The sequence below is a fragment of the Natrix helvetica genome, assembly GCF_964273705.1.
Source record: "Natrix helvetica genome assembly, chromosome: 2".
NCBI classification, from domain to species: domain Eukaryota; kingdom Metazoa; phylum Chordata; class Lepidosauria; order Squamata; family Natricidae; genus Natrix; species Natrix helvetica.
Genome location: NC_138552.1, coordinates 228,366,952 through 228,393,762, shown reverse-complemented (window position 1 = coordinate 228,393,762; position 26,811 = coordinate 228,366,952). Strand labels below are relative to the sequence as shown.

General features: G+C 39.3%; 1 protein-coding gene across 1 annotated transcript in view; it reads right to left on the bottom strand.

Annotated features, from left to right (window-relative positions):
- TTC27 (tetratricopeptide repeat domain 27) overlaps positions 1-26,811 on the bottom strand; it is a gene marked incomplete at its 5' end in the record, with an annotated part of 133,596 nt that overhangs the window by 36,286 nt on the left and 70,499 nt on the right. The window contains 3 exons of the mRNA XM_081940443.1: positions 2,395-2,517; positions 8,986-9,081; positions 20,148-20,261. Of these exons, the coding sequence (XP_081796569.1) occupies positions 2,395-2,517; positions 8,986-9,081; positions 20,148-20,261 (333 nt within the window). The remainder of the gene's footprint in view (positions 1-2,394; positions 2,518-8,985; positions 9,082-20,147; positions 20,262-26,811) is intronic.

Genomic DNA, 26,811 nt, shown 5'->3' with positions numbered 1-26,811 from the left:
GAGCTTCTAATTTTTGCAGTGACATTGTCTAAAGAACCTATGAGGTTTAGAGCTGTGCAATAAAAATACTGTTTAAAATATTAACTCTCTAAGCACTTTAAAAAATGTAGCATAGCTGAGGTTACTACGGATTAATATCAGTACCAGGTTCTTTCACATATCTTGACAATGGCAGTAATGCAATTCAATGTTGGTGAGAAATTGAAATTATCATGAGCCAAGAATTACGATGTGTTTAATAGCAATAGCACTTAGACTTATACACCGCTTCACAGTGCTTTCTAGCCCTCTCTAAGCCGTTTAGAGAGTCAGCATATGGCCTGCAACAACAATCTGGCTCCTCCTTTTACTGGCCTTGGAAAGGTGGAAGGCTGAGTCACCCTTGAGCTGGTGAGAAGCGAACTGCCAAACTACTGGCAGCAGTCAGTCAGCAGAAGTAGCCTGCAGTACTGCATTCTAACCACTGTGCCACCGCAGGTCATTAACCACCTAATTCTGAATAAAGGTCTAACTGTAACACATGATATCCTATCAAAGCATACAGATTGCTAAGGGAACAGTGACTACCAAAGAAAACTAGGATAAAAGTACAGAATTAAGTGAAAAACAAGGGATAATATCAGAGAAAAATAGCAAGATGACACCTGCAAACCAATCTGGAAATGATTTATGCACACACACACACACATCAAATTACTTTGTGGAATCATATCAGAATATTAATGTAGCTCTCTCTTCTCCCTTATTTCTCCATTACTTTGCCTTGACCCAGAGAATCACAGAACAGGATAGGGCCAATTAAATGACCCGTCCCTTGTTCAGTGCTACATTTTGATTTAAAGCAACCCTGAGAGACAGCTCTCTACTGCTGAACAAAGAAGAATCTGTTACCTCCCTTGAACTGCATCTGCATTAAGAAGCTACACCTGCCACTCACCCAGAACCTATTTCCCATGACCTATTCTGTGTTCTGGAACAACAGAGGACAGGCCTTGCCTTTATTCTGTGGGACTTCCTGCCCTGCCCCAAAATTGGAAATGGGCTATAATATTATCCCCTCCAGTGTCTTTTCTGAATTCTTCCAAATTGCCTTTTGAAACTTAGTTTCCTATGCCCTGATTCTCTTTGTTGTCTTTTTAAAATATCCATCTGATTTTTTCCCCTAAAGAACGGTGTTCAGAATTAGACACAGTATTTTAAGGTCAATGATCAATGCAGAGAAGAATATTTCATGGGGCCCATGAGAGAAATGAAGCACATGTACATGCATACAAAGGCACAGCCTTCAAAGGCACCGTGTTGGCCTTCCAAACAACATAGTAATGTTCTGTGAAGGAGCGCTTTGCTCACCCTGGCGTGAATTGTGGAGTTCCCCTTTTAAATACTTTGCTCAGCTCTGGACTGAAGCTTCTCAGATCCTCCTTTTTCCTCTCTCATAAAGGAGGAGAAACATCATTCCTCTCTAGCCATCTGGTATCTCACTATCTAGGATATTTCAAAGACAGTGAGTAGAAGGTTGGTGAAATCATTAGTAAGCTTCTTCAGTAAGCTAGGAGGCAAACCTCCTTTTCCTGGAGATACGAATTCTGACTATTTCTATCAAGCTGACATTAGGATCATGCTTCTCCAACCTGCTCTTAAATTTGTTTGATGGTATCCCTGCTCAGAGACTGAGCAAAAATAGGATTTAAGTGTTCTTACTTTTAATCTGGAATTTATTGCCATTTTCAAATTTATTGCCATTTTCAAATGTTCACTGAGCAGATGTTATTTCCTTTGCTTCTTTTTTTCTTATATTTAAATATATTTGAAGAAAGCAGTTTTGTTCTTAGCATTCCAGAGAAAATTTCTAATACTCTACAAATCTAGCCCTTTCACAATTTTCCTTGACAAGCCCCTTTTTCATCGCCTATATACATTCTTTCTGATCTTCAAGCCTCCACTGTGTTTTTTTTTATGAAGCCTCATTAGCTTCATTTGCTCCCAGCCCTCCTTTGCTTTTAGTGTCTTCTTTTTTAAGGAACTCCCACCCAATTTCTGCTCATCTTCTCAAGAATGTCTCATACCGTGGAATGCTACTTATCACCAAGTTAATTGTACTTTTTTTTTCTTGAAGAATAATATAAACATATAACTACATTCAGTTTTGGTTCCCTCAAAATCAAGAGATGCAATTTAAAAATACCTCTCCTTCTTTCTGTCTCTTCCTCCCCTTCTTTTTCCTTGATCATCTTTTTTGTCTTAAATGCTACTGCATTATTTTTAGTGCAAGTAATATATGCACCTTTAGATAGTTTTGATGTGGTAGATGTTAATGGGAAGAAACCCAAATATGTACAAAAGGTACAGCATGTTAAAAACATAAAAACAGTAATCAGAATGGAAGTACGCTACCTTCCCATGCTGGCCTGCTCTTTCATAACAGATAACAGCATCTTCCCACATTTCAAGCTTTTTGAAGAGCTGCAGAGCTGAAGTGGTACATCCAAGGTCAAAGAGTAAGCTTGCAAGTTGACGCTTCAAAGTAGAATATTGAAAAATTCAGTTACACAATTTTTCTTTAGAACAACATGTAGCAGGTCTTACATGCATTTAGATTACAAAATAATTCGAAATGCTCAAGACGTTACTCAAAGGTATGAAAATTTCTTTTTCTTTCTTTCTTTCTTTGAAATCTAGAAAAGTCTATCAATTTTGTACTTGTAATTTCTCAAAATTAAAATTAGTAAAGATTGGCTCTGGATTTTAAAAACTCAAAATTACCCTAAACATGGAAGTAATGGTTCTTTTTCCATTTTCCATTTCCAGATACTAGAAGAAACCAGAATATGCACACAAATAACCAACAATAAGGCCCATTGATGCTGGCCAATTTTGACTTTATGTGTTTGAAGTCTGGGTCACACTGACATTCTGTGATACAATCCAGAGACAATTAACAAGGCTATCTGGGGACAGAGGGAAGAAAGTCTGGCCAGTTCATGTACATAAACCAGCTATCAGTTAATGAAACAATTGAAACGAAATCCTGGACAACACATTAGAGAGGATTAATTCCAAGCTTATGTAGTAGTTACTCCACTTCAATATCCAGCTTTATTCCTTTGCTTTAAAAAGCAAAGGAAATCCGACTAAGAGACAGGAAAATTAAAGCAAAAGAGGAGATAGGACATAGGCTCATAGTGCATTTTGTTTTAATAAAGACAAAATATGTTCTTAAAGAAACCAGTAATAACCAGTAAAGATTTACATCTGTCTTCCCCTAACAGATATGGTTCAGATGTACTGAGCTGACAGGCCCAATATATTTAGACTAAACTACTTTATTCAATTGCTGATTGCTGGAAAGCAAGACACCACTGAAGTATGATGAGAACGAAAAATATTTACAATTTGATCTGTCCTGATAAGCCCACCTCTCAGCAATGTCACTCAAATGGGGACCCAATGGGGGAATTCCATGCAGAAGGAGGCTGCTGGATTGATGGCAGACTCTCCTGCCTTCCTTGCTGTCTGCTCTCCACCCTTCCATCTTTTTCTTATCCTATTGCTGTATTCTTCTTGTTTTCTTTTTCAAGGTTTATTTTATTGTTCTATTATTTTACTTCTGTTTTGTTTACGCTCTTTTCATGTCTTCCTTTCCACTGCTGTAAACCAGCTAGTGTAGCTCCATGGTGAGATACACAATGGATACATTTAACAAATAAACAAACAAAACAAAATGACGTCAGCTTCTTATAGTCACTCAGCCATTCTGGGCAAAATGCTGCAAGAGACAAATTTCACCAGTTGTGATTATTAGCTTCAGTGCTATTCCGGAGCTTGACAGACTGGGACACCTCAATCCACAACCTAATATAGCTGAAATTGATCTAGCTGCTTGAGTTCGTCTCTGTGGGAAAACTGTTGCCAAGTTTTCCCACAGCAACCTCTAGTTATTTGAAACAGATTAGTACTGAAGCATCTTAAGAATCTCCCTAGAGTCTTAAATGCTTTTTAAATGCCAAATCTTTCCATTCCAACTTAATCAACTTTCATCTTTTACCATAATCTCATTACATTACTGGTTCAGTGGCCATGAGAAATCTGAGATTTCAAGGCCTACCTCTCCAAAGTATTTGACATTACCTGTCTTTTGTTGAACTATGGGTTATTTAGGACTCATAGGACTGAGAATTGTCCTTCATTGACTAGTAGGAAACAAAAAAGTGCACACTCACATTGGCCTTATAGGGTCCCTTTATAAGATCCCTTTATCTCAGAATCCTTATATGTTTCTTTTCCCTCTTACAACTCTCTATGGGGCTTTGATCCCACTTTCTGAGTTTTACTCATTCTTAAGACTTTTGTTTTTCTCCAAAAAACCAGACAGAACAAAAAACCAAATTTGGAATCTTTCCAGAAATCTGGAAAAAATGCAAATTAAGATAAAGGTAAAGGGTTCCCTCTACATGCGTGCTAGTCATTTCCAGTTCTAGGAGTGGTGCTCAACTCCGTCTCTAAGCCAAAGAGCCAGCACTGTCTGAAGACTTTCCCGTGTCAGGCCTGCAGCCATGTTCCTTTTGGATCTTTGGCTTGCCACACTTCTATGCTGTTTCTATAGTGGGGAAATGGGAGTGGGGATAGTATGGAGTAGAATGTTATGTAGCCACAGTAAAATTCCTTTCTAGACTGCCAAGGTCATCCTTTGTCTTGGTACCTCTGCACCTGATCGGAACTGGATGGGTGGAACTGCCATCATGGCAGTGGAGGATTGGACCATGTGATGGACTTGTGGGTGTGGGGGCAAGATCATGAACTTTAACTTGGGGGGGGGGGGGATGGAAGAAGCTTCAGATTCGGGTTTTCCCACAGATATGCCAGCATGGCTCTCTTAATAAATTGGAACTTTGAGCAGCACATTGCCTTGGACTCTAATTTAATTTTGGATGCTATCTGGAATGCTGACACCCTGTAATCATGTGGCCGGCATGACTGAAGCGCTGCTACCCTCCCACCAAGGTGATCCCTATTTTTCTACTTGCATTTTTTACATGCTTTCGAACTGCTAGGTTGGCAGAAGCTGGGACAAGTAACAAGAGCTCACTCCATTATGCAGCACTAGGGATTTGAACCATTAAACTGCCAACCTTCTTACAATACAATAGCAGAGTTGGAAGGGACCTTGGAGGTCTTCCAAACCCCTGCATAGGCAGGAAACCCTATACCGTTTCAGACAAATGGCTATCCAACATCTTCTTAAAGACTTCCAGTGTTGGGGCATTCACAACTTCTGGAGGCAAGCTGTTCCACTGATTAATTGTTCTAACTGTCAGGAAATTTCTCCTCAGTTCTAAGTTGCTTCTCTCCTTGATTAGTTTCCACCCATTGCTTCTTGTTCTACCCTCAGGTGCCTTGAAGAATAGTTTCACTCCCTCTTCTTTGTGGCAACCCCTGAGATATCGGAACACTGCTATCGTGTCTCCCCTAGTCCTTCTTTTCATTAAACTAGACATACCCAGTTCCTGCAACCGTTCTTCATATGTTTTAGTCTCCAGTCCCCTAATCATCTTTTTTGCTCTTCTCTGCACTCTTTCTAGAATCTCCACATCTTTTCTACATCGTGACAACCAAAACTGAATGCAGTATTCCAAGTGTGGCCTTACCAAGGCATTATAAAGTGGTATTAACACTTCCCGCGATCTTCATTCTATCTCTCTGTTTATGTAGCCTAGAACTGTGTTGGCTTTTTTGGCAGCTGCTGCACACTGCTGGCTCATATTTAAATGGTTGTCCACTAGGACCTCAAGATCTCTCCCACAGTTACTACCATTGAGCAAGGTACCACCCATACTGTACCTGTGCATTTCGTTTTTCTTGCCTAAATGTAGAACCTTACTCTTTTCACCATTGAATTTCATTTTATTAGATAGTGCCCAATGTTCAAGTTTGTCAAGATCCTTCTGTATCTTAAGCCTGTCTTCTGGAGTGTTGGCTATTCCTGCCAGCTTGGTGTCATCGGCAAATTTGATGAGTTCCCCATTTATTCCCTCATCCAAATCATTGATGAAGATGTTGAAGAGTACTGGGCCTAGAACAGAGCCTAGGGGTACTCCATTGCATACTTCCCTCCATGTAGATGCAGTTCCATTGAGGACTGCATCTACATGGAGGTGCGATTCTGATCGACAAGCTCAGCGTTGTCACTGCATTAATTGGTTTGCTAGCGAAACTGAATAATTACTGATGAATTACTGCGCAGGTCATAAGCCTTATCTGACAATGATTTACTGCGCATGCTTTCTAATACATCACACATTCCAGAGACTTCTTCCCTTTTGATCTTTGATCGTCTGCCAGGAAGCTGGGAGACAAATTGCTTTTGCCAAAATGTAACAATTAGATAGATTTGTTTTATTTCCTTATTTCTTATTTTTGTATTAAAGTTTGTTTTTCATTAGAACACGTTTTCGGGTTTCATTTATTTTTTCGCTTCTTGAAGAATATGCCTGTTTGGAAAAGCCGCGGTCTAAGCCTCATTTAGTTCAGGGTGAAATCTTCCCCTGACAAGCGTCTTAGCCACCGCACCCCTTAGAAAATGCAAATTAGTAAGATTCAAATTAGCATATTTGCCTCCTATTCATAGTCTGTGCAACTATGCTATATGATTTACTGTGAAAAAATTAGATCTAACTTTTTAATGACATCTGCATACTCAAAGAAACTACAAATTCTGATGTGTAGTGAAACACTGTTTGAAACAATGTTGAGCAATAGGTAATAAAATAACAAAGAATGAATTTTTTCAATGTCTTCAATGAATGTTTAGCTTCTTGGTTTTGTAGAATAAATACCTGGAAAGCAAACAACTGTGAAACTGCCAAGCCAGCTGGAATTCAAATTTTTCAACAAAAACGTTGAGCCCATAAAATTGGGCTCTCGTGGCAATGGTTCACTTCTGTCTTTTTCTATATTATCCTGCAATGTCTTCTTCCTTTTCTCTCACTCTCAAAGCTCAGATTATCTTGAAGAATTACACACCCACACAAGCACACCCACACACCAAGCCTTTAATCTTTCTCCTTCTCACTTTTTCTCCTGGGAGATGACTGCATACAATGAAATTAAACTGTTTAATTTTACTTGCTTGATAAATACTTCGGTTTTAAGGTCAACATTTCTTCTTTTTCGTGACCTTTTGGGGACTTTATATAGTAACAGGGTATAAAATTTAGTCTGACTTGCCCCGGCTTTGCTAGCTCTTTCCCTCAATTGGTGACTAAATGGACACTGTTTGAAAATGGTGCAGCAATGACTGGACACTGTCTTTTTGTGGGATGTTTTTTTCAACTTCCCATCCTAGCTTCAAGCTTGGAGGTTTCATCTCAGTCTCTCATGACATATTACCCAGATTCAAGTGTGATTAGCTTTTTTGAAATCAGCCAAATTTGATTAGGAGCTGCCATCTGCTATGACTTCATTGCAACCTTCACCCCTTCCCCAACATACACTGTGTATGTGTGCAAACAGACACACAGACACAAAATCTGTTCTGGAAACAGTGGAGAAAAAAAAAATCTATAGCAAAAATAGATAGCTCAACTGGACATAGCTCAGAGATTTTAAGATGTCTTAAACGTTTGAGGAGAAATTAACATTTTATCCAGGCCATAAAACAACAACAAATGAATTGTCTTCCAAATAGAAAGCGGCCACATTTCAAGGTAAATGCCACAAAAAATCACTGACAACTCTAATTGTAGTTTATTTATAGCAACACTATATTCTAGCTCTGTTGCCAGAGTGGAAACCTCCTTCTGTTTGAGGACCATGCTAGCTCTGAGCTACCCATCCAGGACTAAATACTAAAACAGGCTAGCTAGGCCAAGAACAATTTTGTGCACTTTTGAGGGTGGGGTGGGGATTTAAAGTGAATTGTGACTGAATACTATTCTAAACAGTTTCAAAAGCTTTTAGCTTCACCCATCTAGGTAAAGACTTGTGGATAAACAGATTCTAGATGAAGAAGAGACAAACATAAATTATATAAATGCATCTTAGCAAGCTGACCATTTTCACTTTAACTATTTTCAGCTGCTCTCTTTTAGTACATGAATGACATCTAGAAACAATATAGTTGATCTAGGATTTACCCAAGATCAAGGAAAAACTATGGACTGACAAGTAGGAAACAAGCAGACTGACAAGACAGGATTTCTAGAGACAAAAGAAACACCAAGATGAGTAAGATAATTGGAGCACAGCCAAAAGTCCTAATGGATGCTGCTGACAAGATTTGGCAAGCCCTTTCCTGGAGGTTTTTTTTTTTTGTTTGTTTTTTCCACTTTGGGCTTCTGGGAGGCTACACAAAGGGAAAGAGAAGAGGCTGCTTTCCAAGGTCAGCATGAAAAGACATGGTCCTTCACAGCAGCAATTCATAGCTATGATTTATATGTAACAACTTTGAGGGTAAGTATAAGAGAAATATATGCAGGGACTGTGCTACTCAAGACAGCACTTCAACCATTGTCAATAATAGATCACCAACAGAGCTAAAAAAAATGGTTTGGCTTGAAGAAAAAAAAGTCAAAGTGAAAACCACACTGAGTTTTGTAAACTGGAAAGATTTCTGAAGGATTTTAAAACAGAAAGAATGCAAAAATGGTTTCTCCTGCGTCAAAGACAGACAAATGTGTTGGAAAAATTAAGGTCAAATTTCAAGGAATTCTCTTGGCCAATCTTTTGACAACTGACCAAGATTTTGACCAATTACAATTATAATTGATGTGGTGACTTTTGGTAATGTTGTTAATGCAGAGTTTTAAAACACTGCCAGCTGGAATGCACTGTATTAATACAGAAGCCAACTATTTTTTATATAATAAGCCAGGTAAATAGATTTGCTATAGTACTTCATATAAAAATACAACAGGAGAAATTTTCCCTTGCAACATCTCAAGTTTCATGCTTCATAAAAATGACATCTGCAAATCAGTTACTGTATACCTGAATGGCCCAGTGTGGAGGAACCTGGCAACTGTAAAATATCTTCATACGTTCACAAACGGATGTTGTCTTCTCTTCAAATTGGTCTGCAAGTGCCTGAAAATCCAGAAATATTTAAATATATAACGCAATATAAGACTTCAATAGGTTCTGGCTAACACAGTAACTGAACAAAACAGCATTATCTGCTTAAAGTTACTAACGTAGAAAGCCTAAACACATCAAACAGTGTTTCCAAACCAGTATAAGAGCAATAGACTGAACAAATGGAAGGGCTGGTTGGGTGTAGTGTTAAGGTGCTAGCCTAGAAACCAGGAGATTGTGAGTTCTAGATCTACCTTAGGAATGAAAGTCAGCTGGATGATTCTAGGCCAGTCACTATCTCTTTCAGTCCAACACATCTCATAGAATTGTTGTGGAGAAAGTAGGAGGAGGAAGAAGTTTTATACATGTTTGCTATCTTGAGTTATTTACAAATAATAAAGATGTAATAAAAATCTAATAAATTAAACAAACAAATAAATATGATATGTAAGATGTCACTGCAAATGTCAAAATCTCAAAAGATCTATGAAATTACAGGCCAATAGACAGAAAGCTAGATAGCACATGTACATGTAGTCCTTGACTTGTAACAGTTCATATAGTGACTATTCAAAGTTACAACGGCACTGGGAAAAAGTGATGTGATTGTTTTTGACACTTAGGACCATTTCAGCACCCCCACAGTCACATGATTGTTGCTGAGTCCCAGGACCTTTGCTTCTGATAAGCAAAGTCAATGGGGAAGCCAGATTCTCTTAACAACTGTGTTACTAACTTAACAACTATGGTAAGAAAGGTTGTAAAATGGATCAATACTCATTTAATAACTGTGCGGCCCATGTGGCACATCCAGGGTGTCTCCCCTACCCCTCTGCCTGGTGCTTGGAACGTAATCAACCCACCTGCACTGCATGGGCTGTGGCTGTTGCTGGACAGTCAACTTCCACATCCCCACTGCCGGCAGTGCTAGCCTTGCTCACCCCCTGGCTGATGTTGATCTTAACTGGCGTTTATTTTGGGGGTAGGGGGCTTATATTAGCAGTATGCTAAATCAGGCTACAGTTTATTTTCTGGTTGGGTTTTATTTTCAGGAAAACATGGTATGTTTAATTTTAATTTAATTCATAGTGGCAGGCTCCTTGCATCCCTCAGATTTTTGGATTTCAATGTCAACTCAATGTAGACAGCATGGGAAACACCAAGTAGCTATGGAGCCATGATATAAAATTCTGAAAAGACATTAGCTATCGCTATGTCTTTCTAATTTAATTTTCATATTTCACTTTATTTTTAAGCCAATGCTATTCATCTCCAAATCCTTTCTTGATATATTCAACTGCAATTCCTAATGCCCCATTTTAGGATGATGGAAACTGTAACTCAATATTTATTGAAGGCATCTTCAAGGTGATGGAAATCCTGTCTAGAAAGTATAGATCAAGGATAATTTCTATTTGTTAATGTATATAAATCAATCAAGTAATAAATAATAATGATGCATATTAACATGCTGTCTTTTATCCTAAGGATATTAGTGTTTATTCCTGCTGAAGAACAGTACTGTGAGACCATCTGACAAAATTGTTTTAATGAAAGCATTTCTCATCTTAAGTTTATTATCTGAAAATAATTCTTTTATGTTTCTTTTAGTGTGTAATACAACAACTACTACAGTCATTCCTAACCTGACACTACCGGATGCATTTGCTGAAAGTTATGGTTTGGTTTGGTTTGGTTTATTTGGATTTATATGCCGCCCTTCTCCAAAAGGACTCAGGGCGACGTACAACATTAAAAAACACACATCCCAAAAGTTAAAAAAGATTAAATCCATATCCAAAAAAACAAACCGAATTAAAAAAAAACCAATACATTTAAAATAAGTTAAAATTAACAGGCCAGACCGGCTTGCTGGAAAAGCCAACTTTTTAGGGCGTGTCGGAAGGACCGGAGGTCAGGGATTATGCGAAGCTCCGGGGGGAGCTCATTCCAGAGGGAAGACGCTCCCACAGAGAAGGCTCTCCCCCTGGGGGTCACCAGCCGACACTGCCTGGCCGACGGCACCCTGAGGAGGCCAATTCTGTGGGATCGTACTGGACGGTGGGAGGCTACTGGTTGCAGTAGGTGGTCTCGCAGGTACCCTGGGCCTAAGCCATGGAGTGCTTTAAAGGTCATAATTAATACCTTGAATCGCACCCGGAAAACAACCGGCAACCAGTGCAGGCCACCTAAAAGGGGTGTAACATGGGAGCACCTAGGTACCCCCATGACAACCCGCGCGGCCACATTCTGGACCAGCTGAAGCCTCTGGGTGCTCTTCAAGGGCAGCCCCATGTAGAGAGCATTGCAGTAGTCCAGGCGAGAAAGGACGAGGGCATGAGTGACTGTGCACAGAGCATCCTGATCCAGGAAGGGGCGCAACTGATGTAACAGGCGAACCTGGTAAAAGGCCCCCCTGGTCACGGCCATCAGGTGTTCTTCTAAACTAAGCCGCGTATCCAGGAGGACTCCCAGATTGCGAGCCTTCTCTGAGGGGGCTAAAATTTGTCTCCCTATCGTCAAAGATGGAACAAGATGTACAAATCGGGATGACGGAAATCACAGCCACTCAGTCTTGGAGGGATTGAGCTTGAGCCTGTTCCTCCCCATCCAGATCCGCACAGCCTCCAGGCATCGGGACATCACGTCGAGGGCATCGTTTGGGTGGTTTGGGGTAGAGATGAAAAGTTGGGTATCATCAGCATATTGATGATACCGTACCCCAAAACCACGGATGATCTCGCCCAGCGGTTTCATGTATATGTTGAACAGGAGGGGTGAGAGAACCGACCCCTGGGGCACCCCACAAGTGACGCGCCTGGGGGTCGATCTCTGCCCTCCAGTCAACACAAACTACGACCGATCCGACAGGTAGGAGAACCACCGTAAAACGGTGCCCCCCACTCCCAACCCCCCAAGTCGTCGCAGTAGGATACCATGGTCAATGGTATCGAAAGCCGCCGAGAGGTCTAATAGGACCAGGACAGAGGAATAGCCCCTGTCCCGGGCCCGCCAGAGATCATCAACCAACGCGACCAATGGGAAATGTAGTCCAATAAATCTAGTGGACATTAAGTAGAAAACTGGATTAATAAATATAGCATCATAGGAAAATAAATCTAAGTACTTTAGAATTCCACATGGATATGACAAATTAATGCACCTTATGCAGACATCTTGGATTGCATACAAAGTTTTATCAATTGAAGACTTTATCTGCAAAAAAGTTCCTTTTCTTATTTGCAAACCCTCTTAAAAGATTTTCCTGTGGATCCCAGAGAGATCCTTATTGGCAGAGTCTATCCATCTGTCTGTCTGTCTCTCTCTCTCTCTCTCTCTCTCACACACACACACACACACATATACACACAACTGAATAAGATTTGTCAGTCAATCTTCTATGCCTGTTTGAGGAAAAAGTAGAGAAAAACAAGCAGAAACAATTTGAGATGTTTGATCTCTAATAAAATTGGTTGGGGAACATTGTTGAAAATCAGTTAGCAAGAGGAATTTAAATGTATCTTTTAGTAAGTTTTAATTGTTAAATCTCAAGGAAACCTGATTATCAATTTAAATTTAAATGACCCCCCCTGCCTGATAGAATGCTAGTGTTTGAGAAATAACAAACCTAATGTTCTCTTAAATTCCCTGAACTAATTTTTAACAATGTTCCCCAAACCTGGACATTAAAACAGATGAAAATTTGCTCAACTAGATGCTGGACGTTTTTGTGCAACTATGGGTAAAACTAAAAGATAAAGAATGCAAAGATTAATTGGAGAGAGATATAAAGAAGGGATGATGCAAGTATATGCAAGAACTGCAGAAAAATGATTCCCAAACTGATGATACTGTACTTATAAAGGTTTTGATTAATGGTCACATATTTTGGCAATAAAGCTAACTCGTCCCTAGAAAATATTGCTAAAAACAAAGCAGCAGGAATTGATGAATTGCTAACAGGACTTTTTAACACTTACTAAATGATACAATTAAAATAATACATGCAGCATGTAAGCAGCTGTAAAAACAGAGAAATAGTCAAAGGACTGGAAAAAAATCAATTACTATTCCAATACCAAAAATGAGCAGTACAAAAGAATGCCCAAAATGTCAAATAGTTGCACTTATCTCTTATACTAATAAGATAATTCTCTCCATTGTGTACTTCAAATTTCAATAAAAAGAACTGCCATACAAAAAAGATGGATTTAGAAGAGGCAAGCACACCCAAGATAACGGTGCTAACATTCAGTGCATGATGGAAAATACGAAATAATTCAAAAGAACCATCTACTTTTGCTCTATTGATTATGCTAAAGCTTCTGATTGTCGAGATCTGGTGCCCAATTCCAAGGGGGGGGGGATACTGGTTCACACCGGTTCGGGCAAACCGGTAGTGGAAATTAGGACTGGGTTGCCGAACCGGTAGGGACAGCAGGCTGGCCACACCCTTGAACCATTCCCCAGTCGCACATGCTGTTGCCGGCATGTTTTTTACTTATTATATAGTGTTCTGCGCATTTGCAGAACAATATACAGCCAACTGTGCATAGGCAAGCAATGTGTGGCGGGCTAATGCTGGCAGCAACCCACCCTTGCCAAACACATAGCACTTAAATATGGCTATAGCAGTTCAATTCATTTACCTATTGAAGAATATGCCTGATGACCAGGAAGCAGCAGAGAACAGAAGATGTACCCCAAGGCTCTGTTTTAGGCCCAGTACTCTTCAACATCTTCATCAATGATTTGGATGAGGGAATAAATGGGGAACTCATCAAATTTGCAGATGACACCAAGCTGGCAGGAATAGCCAACACTCCAGAAGATAGGCTTAAGATACAGAAGGATCTTGACAAACTTGAACATTGGGCACTATCTAATAAAATGAAATTCAATGGTGAAAAGAGTAAGGTTCTACATTTAGGCAACAAAAACGGAATGCACAGGTACAGTATAGGTCGTTCCATGCTCAATGGTAGTAACTGTGAGAGGGTTCTTGGAATCCTAGTGGACAACCATTTAAATATGAGCCAGCAGTGTGCAGCAGCTGCCAAAAAAGCCAACACAGTCCTAGGCTGCATCAACAGAGGGATAGAATCAAGATCACGTGAAGTGTTAATGCCACTTTATAATGCCTTGGTAAGGCCACACTTGGAATACTGCATTCAGTTCTGGTCACCACGATGTAAAAAAGATGTGGAGACTCTAGAAAGAGTGCAGAGAAGAGCAACAAAGATGATTAGGGGACTGGAGACTAAAACATATGAAGAACGGTTGCAGGAACTAGGTATGTCTAGCTTAAGAGAAAGAAGGACTAGGGGAGACATGATAGCATTGTTCCAATATCTCAGGGGTTGCCACAAAGAAGAGGGAGTCAAGCTATTCTCCAAGGCACCTGAGGACAGAACAAGAAGCAGTGGGTGGAAACTAATCAAGGAGAGAAGCAACTTAGAACTGAGGAGAAACTTCCTGACAGTTAGAACAATTAATCAGTGGAACAGCTTGCCTCCAGAAGTTGTGAATGCCCCAACACTGGAAGTCTTTAAGAAGATGTTGGATAGCCATTTGTCTGGAACGGTATAGGGTTTCCTGCCTAGGCAGGGGGTTGGAATAGAAGACCTCCAAGGTCCCTTCCAACTCTACTATTGTATTGTATTGTATTGTAAATCCTCAAGATTGTATAATGTCACTTATTTAACTTACATGCTGAATATATCATGAGCAATTCTGAACTAGAAAAAGAAATAGGAAATAAAATTGCTGCAAGGATGATCAACAACTTCAGATATGTTGATAATACCATTCTCCTGGTGGGAAGTGAGTGCTGAAGGTGAAAGAAGAGAATGTAAAAACCAATGTGCTACTCAATCCTAAAAACATCCAAAGATTATGTCAATAGATAATTTCCATCCAATAAAAATAAGGAGGAGGAGAAGCTAAAAGCAGAGTTTATCTCTCTGGGTTCAGTAATTCACAGGGATGGAGACTACATCTCTATTTGCGAAGAACAATTGTGACAGAACGGTCAGACCATTATTCTTAATCATTGCTTGTAGCAACCTGGATTAGAAATGGCTAGTCCCAAAGGATAAGTTTCTCAGAGCGCTAATTATTAACATGCATTAAGAAGATATTTTAGATAACAATAGAAAAATTCAATCAAGTACTGTATTTTCCTATTAGAAAACTGTATATAGGCATATTAAGACAGGAAGTTTCTGGTTTTTCTCAAGCTCTTTTACAATAAAGAGGGGAAGACATTCTTTTTATGAAGATGGGGAAGTCTACACCTATTAATTTAGAAAAGTCTATTAGACTTCTCGTGAAAACCATACCTCCCACCTACCAAACATCTGGAAACTAGTCAATAAACAAGTCCCAGCCACAAAAACCAACACAGGACCCAGAACAACACAGGACACCATCACCAATCACCCTCACCAAACATCAATTCCATCAACCAATCAAGATGTGACAACACAGCCAACCAATCCGTTTAAAGCAACAAAGCCAACATTCCACACACACACACACACACACACACACACCTATATTTATAGAAAAACGGCAGCTCCGATCACACTTTGCTCGCACAAGCACGAAGCCAAAGGCACTAGCTTGAAGATGATGAGTAGAAATGTCTCCAAGATACTGTCAATCTTACACGGGAAAAGACCCGAATACAACAAGATCAGCATACCTACACCCGTGAAACTCCCCAGGTTCCCCTTCAAGTGCAACTATATTATGCAAAGACACATATCAAGACGACAATTCTGCTTTTAGATTGTGAAGCAAGAAACTGTCATTAAAATGGTATATCCAATTACCAGCTCTCTAACAGTTTTACTTGACAGCCAGTTTAAATATTGCCCTGCAATTTAAGCACTCAATAAATCTCCTTGGATTCAGACAGCTTAATTATCCAGCTCCTTTTATAAAAGTTTGCTCCTGATAACTATAAACATCTTTTTGAAACTAACTCTGTAGCAGAAGGTGAGCTATTATAAAACAAAACAAAACAAAAACCTTGTTTTTTAGGATTTGGCAACAATATTCGGCTTTACCCAAAAATAATAAATTGCAATACATGTAAGCAAGAAGAGATGAAAAGCCAGTTTGATATACGTACGTAATTGCAATGGACCAGACTGGCTTCTGCAAATACAGATGAAATTCTTCCAAGGGTATCTGGGAACAACAACCTTAGCATAAATATTAGCAATCTGAGAATAAGGCTACCTGGCTAGACTGCAAGTTCCTAACAAATCCCAATGAATTCAAAGTATGGCTGAATGTGTACCTGGAAAATGGAGCTTCATATCCCATACTGTGTAAGTTCCCTAATTTGAATGCAATGCAGATACTACCTAGTGTACAGATTAGCAATATAGAATATTAAATAATGAAGTTGCAATGACAAAAAAAAGTGCTGGAACGACTGGCTGAGACTGAAGTCCTTCAATTATAGTATGCTTAAAGGGCATGGAAGAAGAGACACAATTTTTCTTATGCCTATCAATACAATAAATCAATTCTATTCTGAATAAAATTACAATAAATTTAATCTCTGATCACTAAACATCTGTACTGCATGGAGAGGTTCCAAAAATTTAGAATATTGTAGGGCTTAAGGAAATATTGTCTTCCTATTCCAAACTCTTCCAAACTTTTTGAAAACTTTACGAGACTTTTTATCGAAAATCATATTCAGAATTTATCTTTCATTTGTATTTCTTCAACTGATTTCTCCTAGTAAAAGCTATATAAGAACTGCAATCAGCTTTATCTTCTTCCTTCCATGTTGGTCTTAACATGGCCTAGGACATATTGAAGGATCAGGCACAGGAGGCTCCTAAGTCAACAGTGTGATTAAGAAGCATGCCTTGTTTAAAAATACTATAGTGGTGGAATTTAAAAGTACCCTGGAATCCTCTGCCATGTGCACAGGATGAAGAAGCACTGCCTAAGGCATATGAACTGAATCAAACTATATACAAATGAATAGCCATAGTCACATTAGTCATGGCTAGAAAGTTATCAAGACTTTTATGGACAATCTTGAAGGAGCAAAGAGAACGTTAATTAACTTTCCAGTTCAAGAAACCCTCAGTATTAATCACAGAATAAGCTGCATATGATACTTTATTTGGTATCATGTCTGCTGATGTCAACCCTGTTCACATTTTAAAAGCAACAGATTCCTGATGTCTGAAGGAATCATTTAGCCTAAGTTCTTAACCCCAGAGGTCTTCTAATCAAGGCTGTCAAGGAAAAGACAAAATCGAGCTTTCAAAAATTTCCTGGAGACCAAAATATTGGCATTATCTGCCTCTCCTCCACTAAAAAGAACAAGAACATGATAATAAAGAGAATGCAGGAACTATATTTTAAAGGATATGATTTAATTATTGGCTAACAATATGTGGATAAAATGGAAAAGATAAGAAACACTACTTAAAATAAAGTCCATATTCAAATTAGGAAGAGTAACATTTCACGAGAAATTCTCTAGTAAAAACAGCATGCAAGTTTATTACATAAAAAAACAGCTCTCTTCCTGATTCCTATTGTTCTATGCACTACATACTAATTTTTTACACCTTTAGGAAAGCTACTGTATAAAGCACAATTTCTAATTAAGATGTGTATCCATATTAAAGAGTAAGGGATAAGCTAGTATGATGATAACTTATGACCATTATGGCATAGTCTTATGGACAATCATGTTAGTGGGTGAATTAATGCAAAGCATAAGATGGCCAAAACAAGGCAGGGAAGAATGACTGGCAGTTCACAAAAACAGAGGAACTAAAAGGCAAACAAAATCCATGGTCAAAAACCAGCCAGAGCTGGGAAGAAGATGAAATAGAATAGGATAGAGTAGAATTCTTTATTGGCCAAGTGTGATTGGACACACAAGAAATTTGTCTTTGGTGCATAAACTCTTAGTGTACATAAAAGGAAAAAATACATTCATCAAGGATCATAAAATACAACACAGTGATAATCTGGGTTACTAATAAGCAATCAAATTATACTAGGAAACAAATAAAACAATATAAATTGTAAAGATACAAGCAACATGGTTATAGTCGTAAGTGGGAAGAGATAGGTACTAGGAAGGATGAGAAGAATAATAGTAATACAGTTTTAGTAAATAATTTGACAGTGTTATGGGAATTAGTTGTTTAGAGTGATGGCATTCGGGGGGAAAACTGTCCATGTGTCAACTTGTTCTGGGGTGCAGTGCCCTATAGCATCATTTTGAGGGTAGAAGTTGAAACAATTAATGTCCAGGATGTGAGGAGTCTGTAGATATTTCCTCAGCCCTCTTTTTGACTCGTGCAGTATACAGGTCGTCAATGGAAGGCAGATTGGTAGCAATTGTTTTTTCTGCAGTTCTAATTATCCGTTGAAGTCTATGTCTGTCTTGTTTGGTTGCAAAATGTGAAGATTAAACTGATTATGAAGCCCTGGATCAGTTCTGAGAAGCAAAAGAGCCAATTTTAAACAAAAATGCCCATACACGCTGAATACGAGACCATAGAATAGAGGAGATAGTCAGTTTCAGATTGTTGTAGGAAAAGACGACACTAAAACTTTACTCAACTAGGGTAAAAATAGGAGATGGTGGTAAAAGTCCAAAATGAGTATAGAGCCAAATACTGAAACTGAAAGTACAGGAGACAAACAGAGAATCAAGAGAGTGGAGAGATTTAGAGAGTTAGGAGTTTGGTGGGATGGGGAATGCATTAATCTATGTGAAGAGGATTTGGGTTTTTGAGTATAGTATTTCTCACCCTTGACAACTTAGGATTCTTGGAGTTGATGTCCACACATCCTAAAGTGTCAATGTGAGAAATATTGTTCCAGGACAACACTAAGTGAACATGAGATAATCTTGTGATGCAGCTACTAAAAAGACAAATGCTATTTTGGGATGTATGAACAAAAGCTGAGCGTTCACAGGGAATAATTATCTCATACTCTCTGCCTTAGTTAGGCTCCACTTGGAATGCTGTGCCCAGTTCTGAACACCACCGTCTGGAGTAACTGGAACGAGAAAGCTACTAAGATGATGAGAAGTCTAAAAACCAAGTCCTATGGAGAACAGTTAAAGAAACTGAGTATGTTTAGCTAGGATTTTTTTATTCCAGTCTAAATACAAATATTAACTTCAGTCAAATACACATTTCAAATGACTCATTTAAACGATACATTGAAGATAATTTATGACATAAGTCAGCTTAATCACAACATCACTTCTCCTTTGAAGAAGCCACAAGAAAGAGCCAGCTGCGACTGATTCAAAAGTAAAATTGGCTAGCATAGGTTGCAAATGTTAAGCTACTGGCACCCTCTCAAAATTACCCATTAAGAGTTTTTCATTCAGCAACAGGAATCAGATGGTGGCTCAGGTGTTTGTCAATGAAGGATTTCTCAGTGGTTAATTTTACTCCATTGAAGCACTGGAAACACATCAATGGGGATCCAAACCTAGCCCATTTCTTCTCTTTTACTTTGCAATATTCACTTTTTTTTATCCTATTTCCTCTGCAGATCAGGCCCTCTGCAGCTTCAGAAGAGGGAGTATTTCTGAAGTGGGTTCATGAAAAAATAACCTGCTTTGTTCAGAAGGTAAGGATCTATTAAAACATCTTAGCAATTGTCCCTACTCCAAAGTATAACCACAAAGAGAATCAACAAAACTGTGCCCATCAATTCAATGTTCTACAACTATAAAGGTAAAGGTAAACATTTGTGCTAGTCATTCCCGATTCTAGGGGGCGGTGCTCATCTCCATTTCAAAGCCGAAGAGCGAGCACCGGCAGAAGGTAGGGCAAGTAACAGGAGCTCATCCATTACACAGCGGTAGGGATTCGAACTGCTGACTTTCTGATTGTCAAGCTCAGCATCTTAGCCACTGAGCCACCACATCCCTTACCTCTACAACTATATTGAACTGAAACTTCCATTACTGCTAATTGGCAAAGTTGGTGACGAATCTAAATAAATTGGATACTATGATTAAGAGTTTGGAGAAGAAGAGAAACCAAGAAAAATGTCACCTGGGTCTGCTTCATTGCCCGTTCCATTCGACGAATACTTCCCTTCTCAAGTTTTGTTCGTAGAAGAAGAGCAGAGGTTTGGATTGCCCAGAATTTTGGTTGTGAGAGCAGATACTGAGAAAAAGGAAAGAAAAAGTATTCATTTATTCATTTTTTAAAAAAAGAAAATATTTTTCAGTATAGTGCTACAGTCCTATTGTAATCTATTATTATTTTTGATAACTGGTTAAAGAATTGAAAGACCTATATCAATGCTATCAATTCAATTTACGGCAAAATTACAACCATCAATTTGTATGAGGATGAGGAGGATGAATTGCCTACTATGCCAAAAATATCATCAGTTTTTACACAAGGTTCCCTTATATAAATTACTAATAGAAAATTAGAACATTGGATTCCATGTATTTTTGACCAAAAAAAGCAGCAAACTAAATGTTCAAATAAATGTTTCAGAATTACACTGGTTTGGACCCAGCAGGATTCTACAGAAATGGAAAAGCATTTCTGTTCCAGCAAGGTTCCATTCTCTCAACCTCAAAATTTTTAGTGAACTTCTTTTTACGTGGCATCAAAGTCTTGATTTAAAAGATCCAAATAGGAAAGGCAAGAAAAGTCACAATGCACAAGAGGCATTTGGTTCATACTTTTTGACATTCTAGGGATTTTCTCAAAAGCACTTTAATTCTCCCATGAAATATGACTTTAAAATCTGACCGAAGAGAGATGGCTTGGTGTTTTTATTGACCGAGAACTATGATAGCTGCTGTATCACACAGAGATAAAAAAATTCAAATAAAAGTCTATCCAATATTTATTGCATTCACTGAATTATAATATTATATCCTTCATCTAATATTTAAAACATTATAGCAATCAACAGTAGCCACAGACTGCATCCTTTCACATATCCTTTGCTAGTCTTATTCTGTTGTATGCTTTATGGTCAGAGTAAGTCTGGAGGATAATGTGCACTATATTTGATTGCCTGCCTAGGATTCTGATGGATGGAACAGGAAAGTCTTGAAAAATTATTTCAAACTTTTCAACTTTTTAAAAAGGGAAAATATATAATCATGTATCTAGACTGGTTAGGCCTTCTAATTATCTTTTAATAGACTTTGTAAGAGGAAGGGAAGTATTAATCTAGGCAGCAGGATAACAGCCAAGTTAACGTATCAAGTAGAGACAGAGACATCTATTAAGGAATAAGAGAAGATTATTATGAATTATTTCATTTGGGAAACAAATTCTATTAATCTTAACATGCATCTGTACTGGAGAAGAATTTCATGGTGAAAACCATCAATCACAAAGAAGCTAATCCTACAAGCTCCAGATTGCCTTGTTTCTCAAACAATTGTTAATACTAGGAAAGATAATCTGTATCTTAAATTTTGTAGAATCCCAGCGGGCATTCCGGGATGTCCAAGTTCTCTACCACTTCCAGATTCAAAGTAGATCAAGACTTCCCATCTTTTATCACAACAATGGTGATCTGGAATTGAGGAAATAGGTATCTATTCTGTGATGCAACTAGCTGATTTTAGAATCTAAACTCAATGGATGTATCTTTAGTCCAGCTTTAATAACTTTATACTGTATTTGGAATTAAGCACTTTTTTTTTTTAGAAAAATAAGAGTTTTTAAAATAGACCATCTTTTATATGTCATAAATGTTCTGCTTCTTTATCTCTCTTTCTCTCTGTAAACAGAAAGGATTATGTGCTGGACCATAGAATGCTCTCAACAATCCATGTATCAATGGTTAGTTTGTTGCTGCCTGCTGCTCTCTAGTGGTCAAGATGGATCCAGGGATTTAACTGAAGTTGCACCATTATATCATCCTATCATGGCTGTATGACTTTCTACCAACTTTTAAGCCTTCCAGCAGTGCTTATCTTCTTCAACTAAATATTTAAATGCTTTGCAGATTAAACCAGAAAACATAACTGGAATTCTGAGAGCAGGCTTTGGCTTCATTCACAAAATGGTAGCCATAGTTGCTATAGCAGTCACTAAACACTTGATCAAAAAATGAACAAATAAGAGAGCTCTCCATATCCCAGGATATTTCCTACTTCCCTAGTCCTTTGATTTTGCCCTGAGTGAGTTGTTGTTCTTCTAAATTATCTAAGGACCATTTATAATTGGATAGTATATATAATACTGAAAAACATACACACACTTCTACTTTATCTAACTTTAGGTTAGAGCAGTGATGGCGAACCTATGGCACGCGTGCCACAGGTGGCACGCAGAGCCATTTGTCAGGGCACACGAGGCGCTGCCGTCAGCTCCATTTTTCACCATTTTTAAAATCCATTTTTCGCCCTCCCCAGGCTCCAGAGGCTTTATAGGAGCCTGGAGAGGGCGAAAAGAGCCTCCCCCGCCCCCCTGGAGGCTTCAGGGACCATCCGGAGGCTTACCTGAAGCCTTCAGAATGCTTAAAACAACCCTCTGAGTCCGAGCAAACCGGAAGTCACTTCCGGTTTGCTCGGAGGGTCGTTTTGAGCGCTCCGAAGGCGTCAGGGAAGCCTCCGGACGGTCCCTGAAGCCTTCAGAACGCTTAAAACCGGAAGTCACGGTTTGCTCAGAGGGTCGTTTTGAGCACTCCGAAGGCATCAGGGAAGCCTCCGGACGATCCCTGAAGCCTCCGGAGGGCCTCCGGGGGGGTGGGGGAGGCTCTTTTCGCCCTCCCCAGGCTCCTATAAAGCCTCTGGAGCCTGGGGAGGGCGAAAAAACCATGTAAAAATGCGGGGGAGTGGCTGTAGTGCGCGCATGCGCACTGGGGGTGTAGCACATTGCATTATGGGTGCAGCACGCCCGCACACGACCCCCCTGTGCTCCCCCCACTTCTGGCATGTGAGCCAAAAAAGGTTTGCCATCGCTGAGTTAGAGTAAACTATTTTTTAAATTTTAATTTACATCATTGAACAACTCACATGTAAGAGTTTTGGAAATAAACATTAAGAAAGATATGGCAATTTGGTATTTCCACTAACTATACAGATTTTATATATCACAGAAATGAGTGCAGTACCGTATTTTTCGCCCTATAAGACGCACTTTTTTACTCCAAAAAAGAGGATAAAAATCTGAGTGTGTCTTGTAAGCCGAATGTAGCCACTGGGTCATCTGAAAATGGGGCAGGCAAAGAGGGGGCTGCAGAGATCGTGATGGCTGGAAAGGAGAGAGGTTTCGCTTTCAGAGCTCCCGCTCGGCTGTGCTCCCGGGAGGGCTTAGGCGGTGGTGGCGGTGGCAGCGGCTCCTCACATTGCTGGGGCGCTGCTTTAAGCTGCCCTCCTCCTGCAAACGAAAGGTGCCTCAAGGCTTTGGCTCCTGAGATCGGTGCGCTGCCATCCAAAATGCTGGTACCACGATCGCTGCAGCGCCCGCTTTACCTGCCGCTTCTCGGGCGGTTCCAGGCGGCAGAGATCGTAGTAATAGCATTTTGGATGGCAGCGCACCGATCTCAGGAGCCAAAGCCTTTGAATCAAGTTTGATTGTGTCCCATTCTAGGTTTTTAACTTCCCAATCTAGCGTTCTCCACCCACCCACCCCCAATCCGCCCGGATCTGTCATGCAGCAAAGAGATACAGTAGCTGGGCGCAATAGCAGCAATAGCAATAAGCAGATCCGGAGAGTGGAAGCTTGCAGAATCCTTGTCCGGGGTAGGAAAAAGGTGCCCGACGCCCAAGAGCAAAGGGATATTTCATTCTCATCCCAATCCAAGCAGAGACGCGCGAACCGAGCACTATGATTCCGTTCCGCAAGAAATCCTTCGGATCGCACCTCAGCAGAGGAAAGAAAGAGAGAAAGGAAGGAGGGAAGGAAGGAAGGAAGGAAGGAAGGAAGGAAGGAAGGAAGGAAGGAAGGAAGGAAGGAAGGAAGGAAACAGCCACAAACAAAACTGTATAAACAGAGCAGCTATGGAAGGCACTGGGTCCTGCTTAGCTGTCAATCAATTTGGTGTAGTAGTTAAAGGCATCTGGAGACTGTGAGGCAACCACCAAGAATGTTCCAAATAATCAGGTCTAAGGATGTATTCTCATGACTTTATATTCAGCTACCTTGGTTTTAGATCCATGTCCCTCCTGGCTGCTGAGGCTACCTGGAAGATGACATATGATGAGTTTTGGATACAGCCCAGACAACCAAATTAAGGTTCACTTTAGTCAAATTTGATGGGACTTAATATGGACTCTAAACTCTGTTCAGCTCTATGATGGATTCATTCTGTGTTGCTTCTATGTTGTCAGCTCTTCACAGTGGAAAAGATCAGGAAACAGACTCCATAGGAAGTCTGTAACTATGTTATAATATCAGAGTCTTGCAAGCCTGCTTTAAGTTTTAACTTTCTTCCCTCTTACGCTCCAGTGAATCAAGTAACAGCTTCCTTGGGTCTCTTCTAAATATTACGGTACCTTGTTTCTCAGGACCTAATGAATGTTTCAGTCTTTTTAAATTATTCAGTGACTCTTACCTATTTCCCTAAGAATCACCTTCCTGATGCTGTAAGAAGTTTCCGAAGTTTCAATGCATAGCAGAAGTTCCCAAACCATAACTTCACTCATATGGGACAATCCTCACTGCTCACATAGTTGTCTTCACAACTATGTCAGCAGTGAGCATTGTCCCATATTTGCCATGTCAAATAAAAAGTGTGTATCTTGTTTTTCCATAAACATGAATGTGATTGAGTATTTCTATAGTCAAATAGCATTTTGAGAGACTGCCGCCTGGAACCGCCCGAGAAGCGGCAGGTAAAGCAGCAAAGAAGAGGAATTCTTGGGGTTCGAATAAAAACATTACAGCCTTATTTTTGTTACTTTCACTGTTTACTGACTTTACTGACTGTTAATGAGAGTAAAGATAGTTCTTAATATGTTACATGGTTGACATAAAATTGTTCTTAAACTGCTGTTAACTTTATACAGTTGATATAAAATATTTTACTACAGTATTTGGTTCAGAATCTTTTTTTTCTAGATTTTCCTCCTTTAAAATTGGGTGTGTCTTATATTCCGGAGCGTCTTATAGGGCGAAAAATACGGTAATTGCCGTTGGTTAAAGGTTTATGTCTTCCAAGCTATTTTATGAGTACATAGCAATATACTATTTCATAAGATACATTTGGAAATAAAGTAGAAGGGAACGAATATTAAATGCTGTAATTTTGGTTTTTGTATTATTAACAGATATAATTTAATGCAATAAGAAAATTAGACCTTTTAAAAAATTGAATCAAGTGAAATGGAATTCAGCACTGATGATGTTACCTAGTTTAGGTAATGAAGCATCTGCAAAGAAACAACCAGACTCAGAGAACACCCAGGACCCTCATATCAATCCTGAGCGTCAAATATTTTCCTTTATTAGCTCCATTTAGATAGTTAACAGAAATATGATAGAACCATGGAGAAAATATATAATTAGCCATAGTTCTGACTTCTTCAAGATTGAGACAATTTAACTAAATTAAGTCACCTAAGGTCCATGGTTTTAGGGACGAAGTGGCTCAGTGGCTAAGACGCTGAGCTTGTCAATCAGAAAAGTCGGCAGTTTGGTGGTACGAATCCCTAGCACTGCGTAACGGAATGACCTCCTGTTACTTGTCCCAGCTTCTGCCAACCTAGCAGTTCGAAAGCATGTAAAAATGCAAGTAGAAAAATAGGAACTGCCTGAAGCGCCTTCAGCATTTAGTCACATGAACATGGAGACGTCTTCGGGCAGCGCTGGCTCTTCGGCTTTGAAACGGAGATGAGCACTGCCCCCTAGAGTCGGGAACGACTAGCACGCATGTGCGAGGGGAACCTTTGCCTTTAAGGTCCATGTTTATTAGAAAATATTACAGATGCAATGTTATCATTTTTCGTGCAAAGGATTATAAATTAGAGCAGTGAGTTCTCCTAGAATGCAAGATTTTCGTAGTGTAGCAGGGCAAGTCTTAATGATATCAGTGCTGGAAGAAAAAGGGCATTTTTCAACCTTATTTCCTCCCCCCCACCCCCGGGACAAATGCTACCAACATCCAATCGGACTATGCTACTATTTCTGCCTCTGAAGCCATGCTCCTGCACTATTGAAACAGCTTTTTTATACAGCAGGAGCAGCGCGTAATTTGCTATAACTAGCCTGTTCGATGCTAAAAAGCAAACTCAAGCTAACTCTCCAGACTAATCTGCACAAAGGGACAGTTTAATTAGAAACAGTGCTTTTCCAGATTTTGCTTTATCTAATCTTATAGCCACTGTGCCAGACTTCTAACATTACATCATTACAAATAAATCATAAGAATTGTCTCACTGGATTAGACTAAAGGGTCTTGCTATTCCAGGATTGCAAAAAAAAAAAAAATGTTCAAGAAGAACTTTTTTAAAAAATACCTGCATCTATATAGATAGAAAATACATTTTCTAATATTTTCAGATTAGCAACTTTTTTTTAAAGCAATTTTTTTCAGCAAACGGTTCCATTTGTAAATTTATCCAAACGAAAATGATGTGTACATAAAGGTTTCCTGAATCTATGGCTGATAAATATAGACTTGGACTCATTTATTCACTACATTCAGTTCCACGTATCTGTGGGTTTTGACCTGAAGTTTTGAGCACATTTTGCCACATTTCACGAATATACAGATCTGATACTGATCCCACTC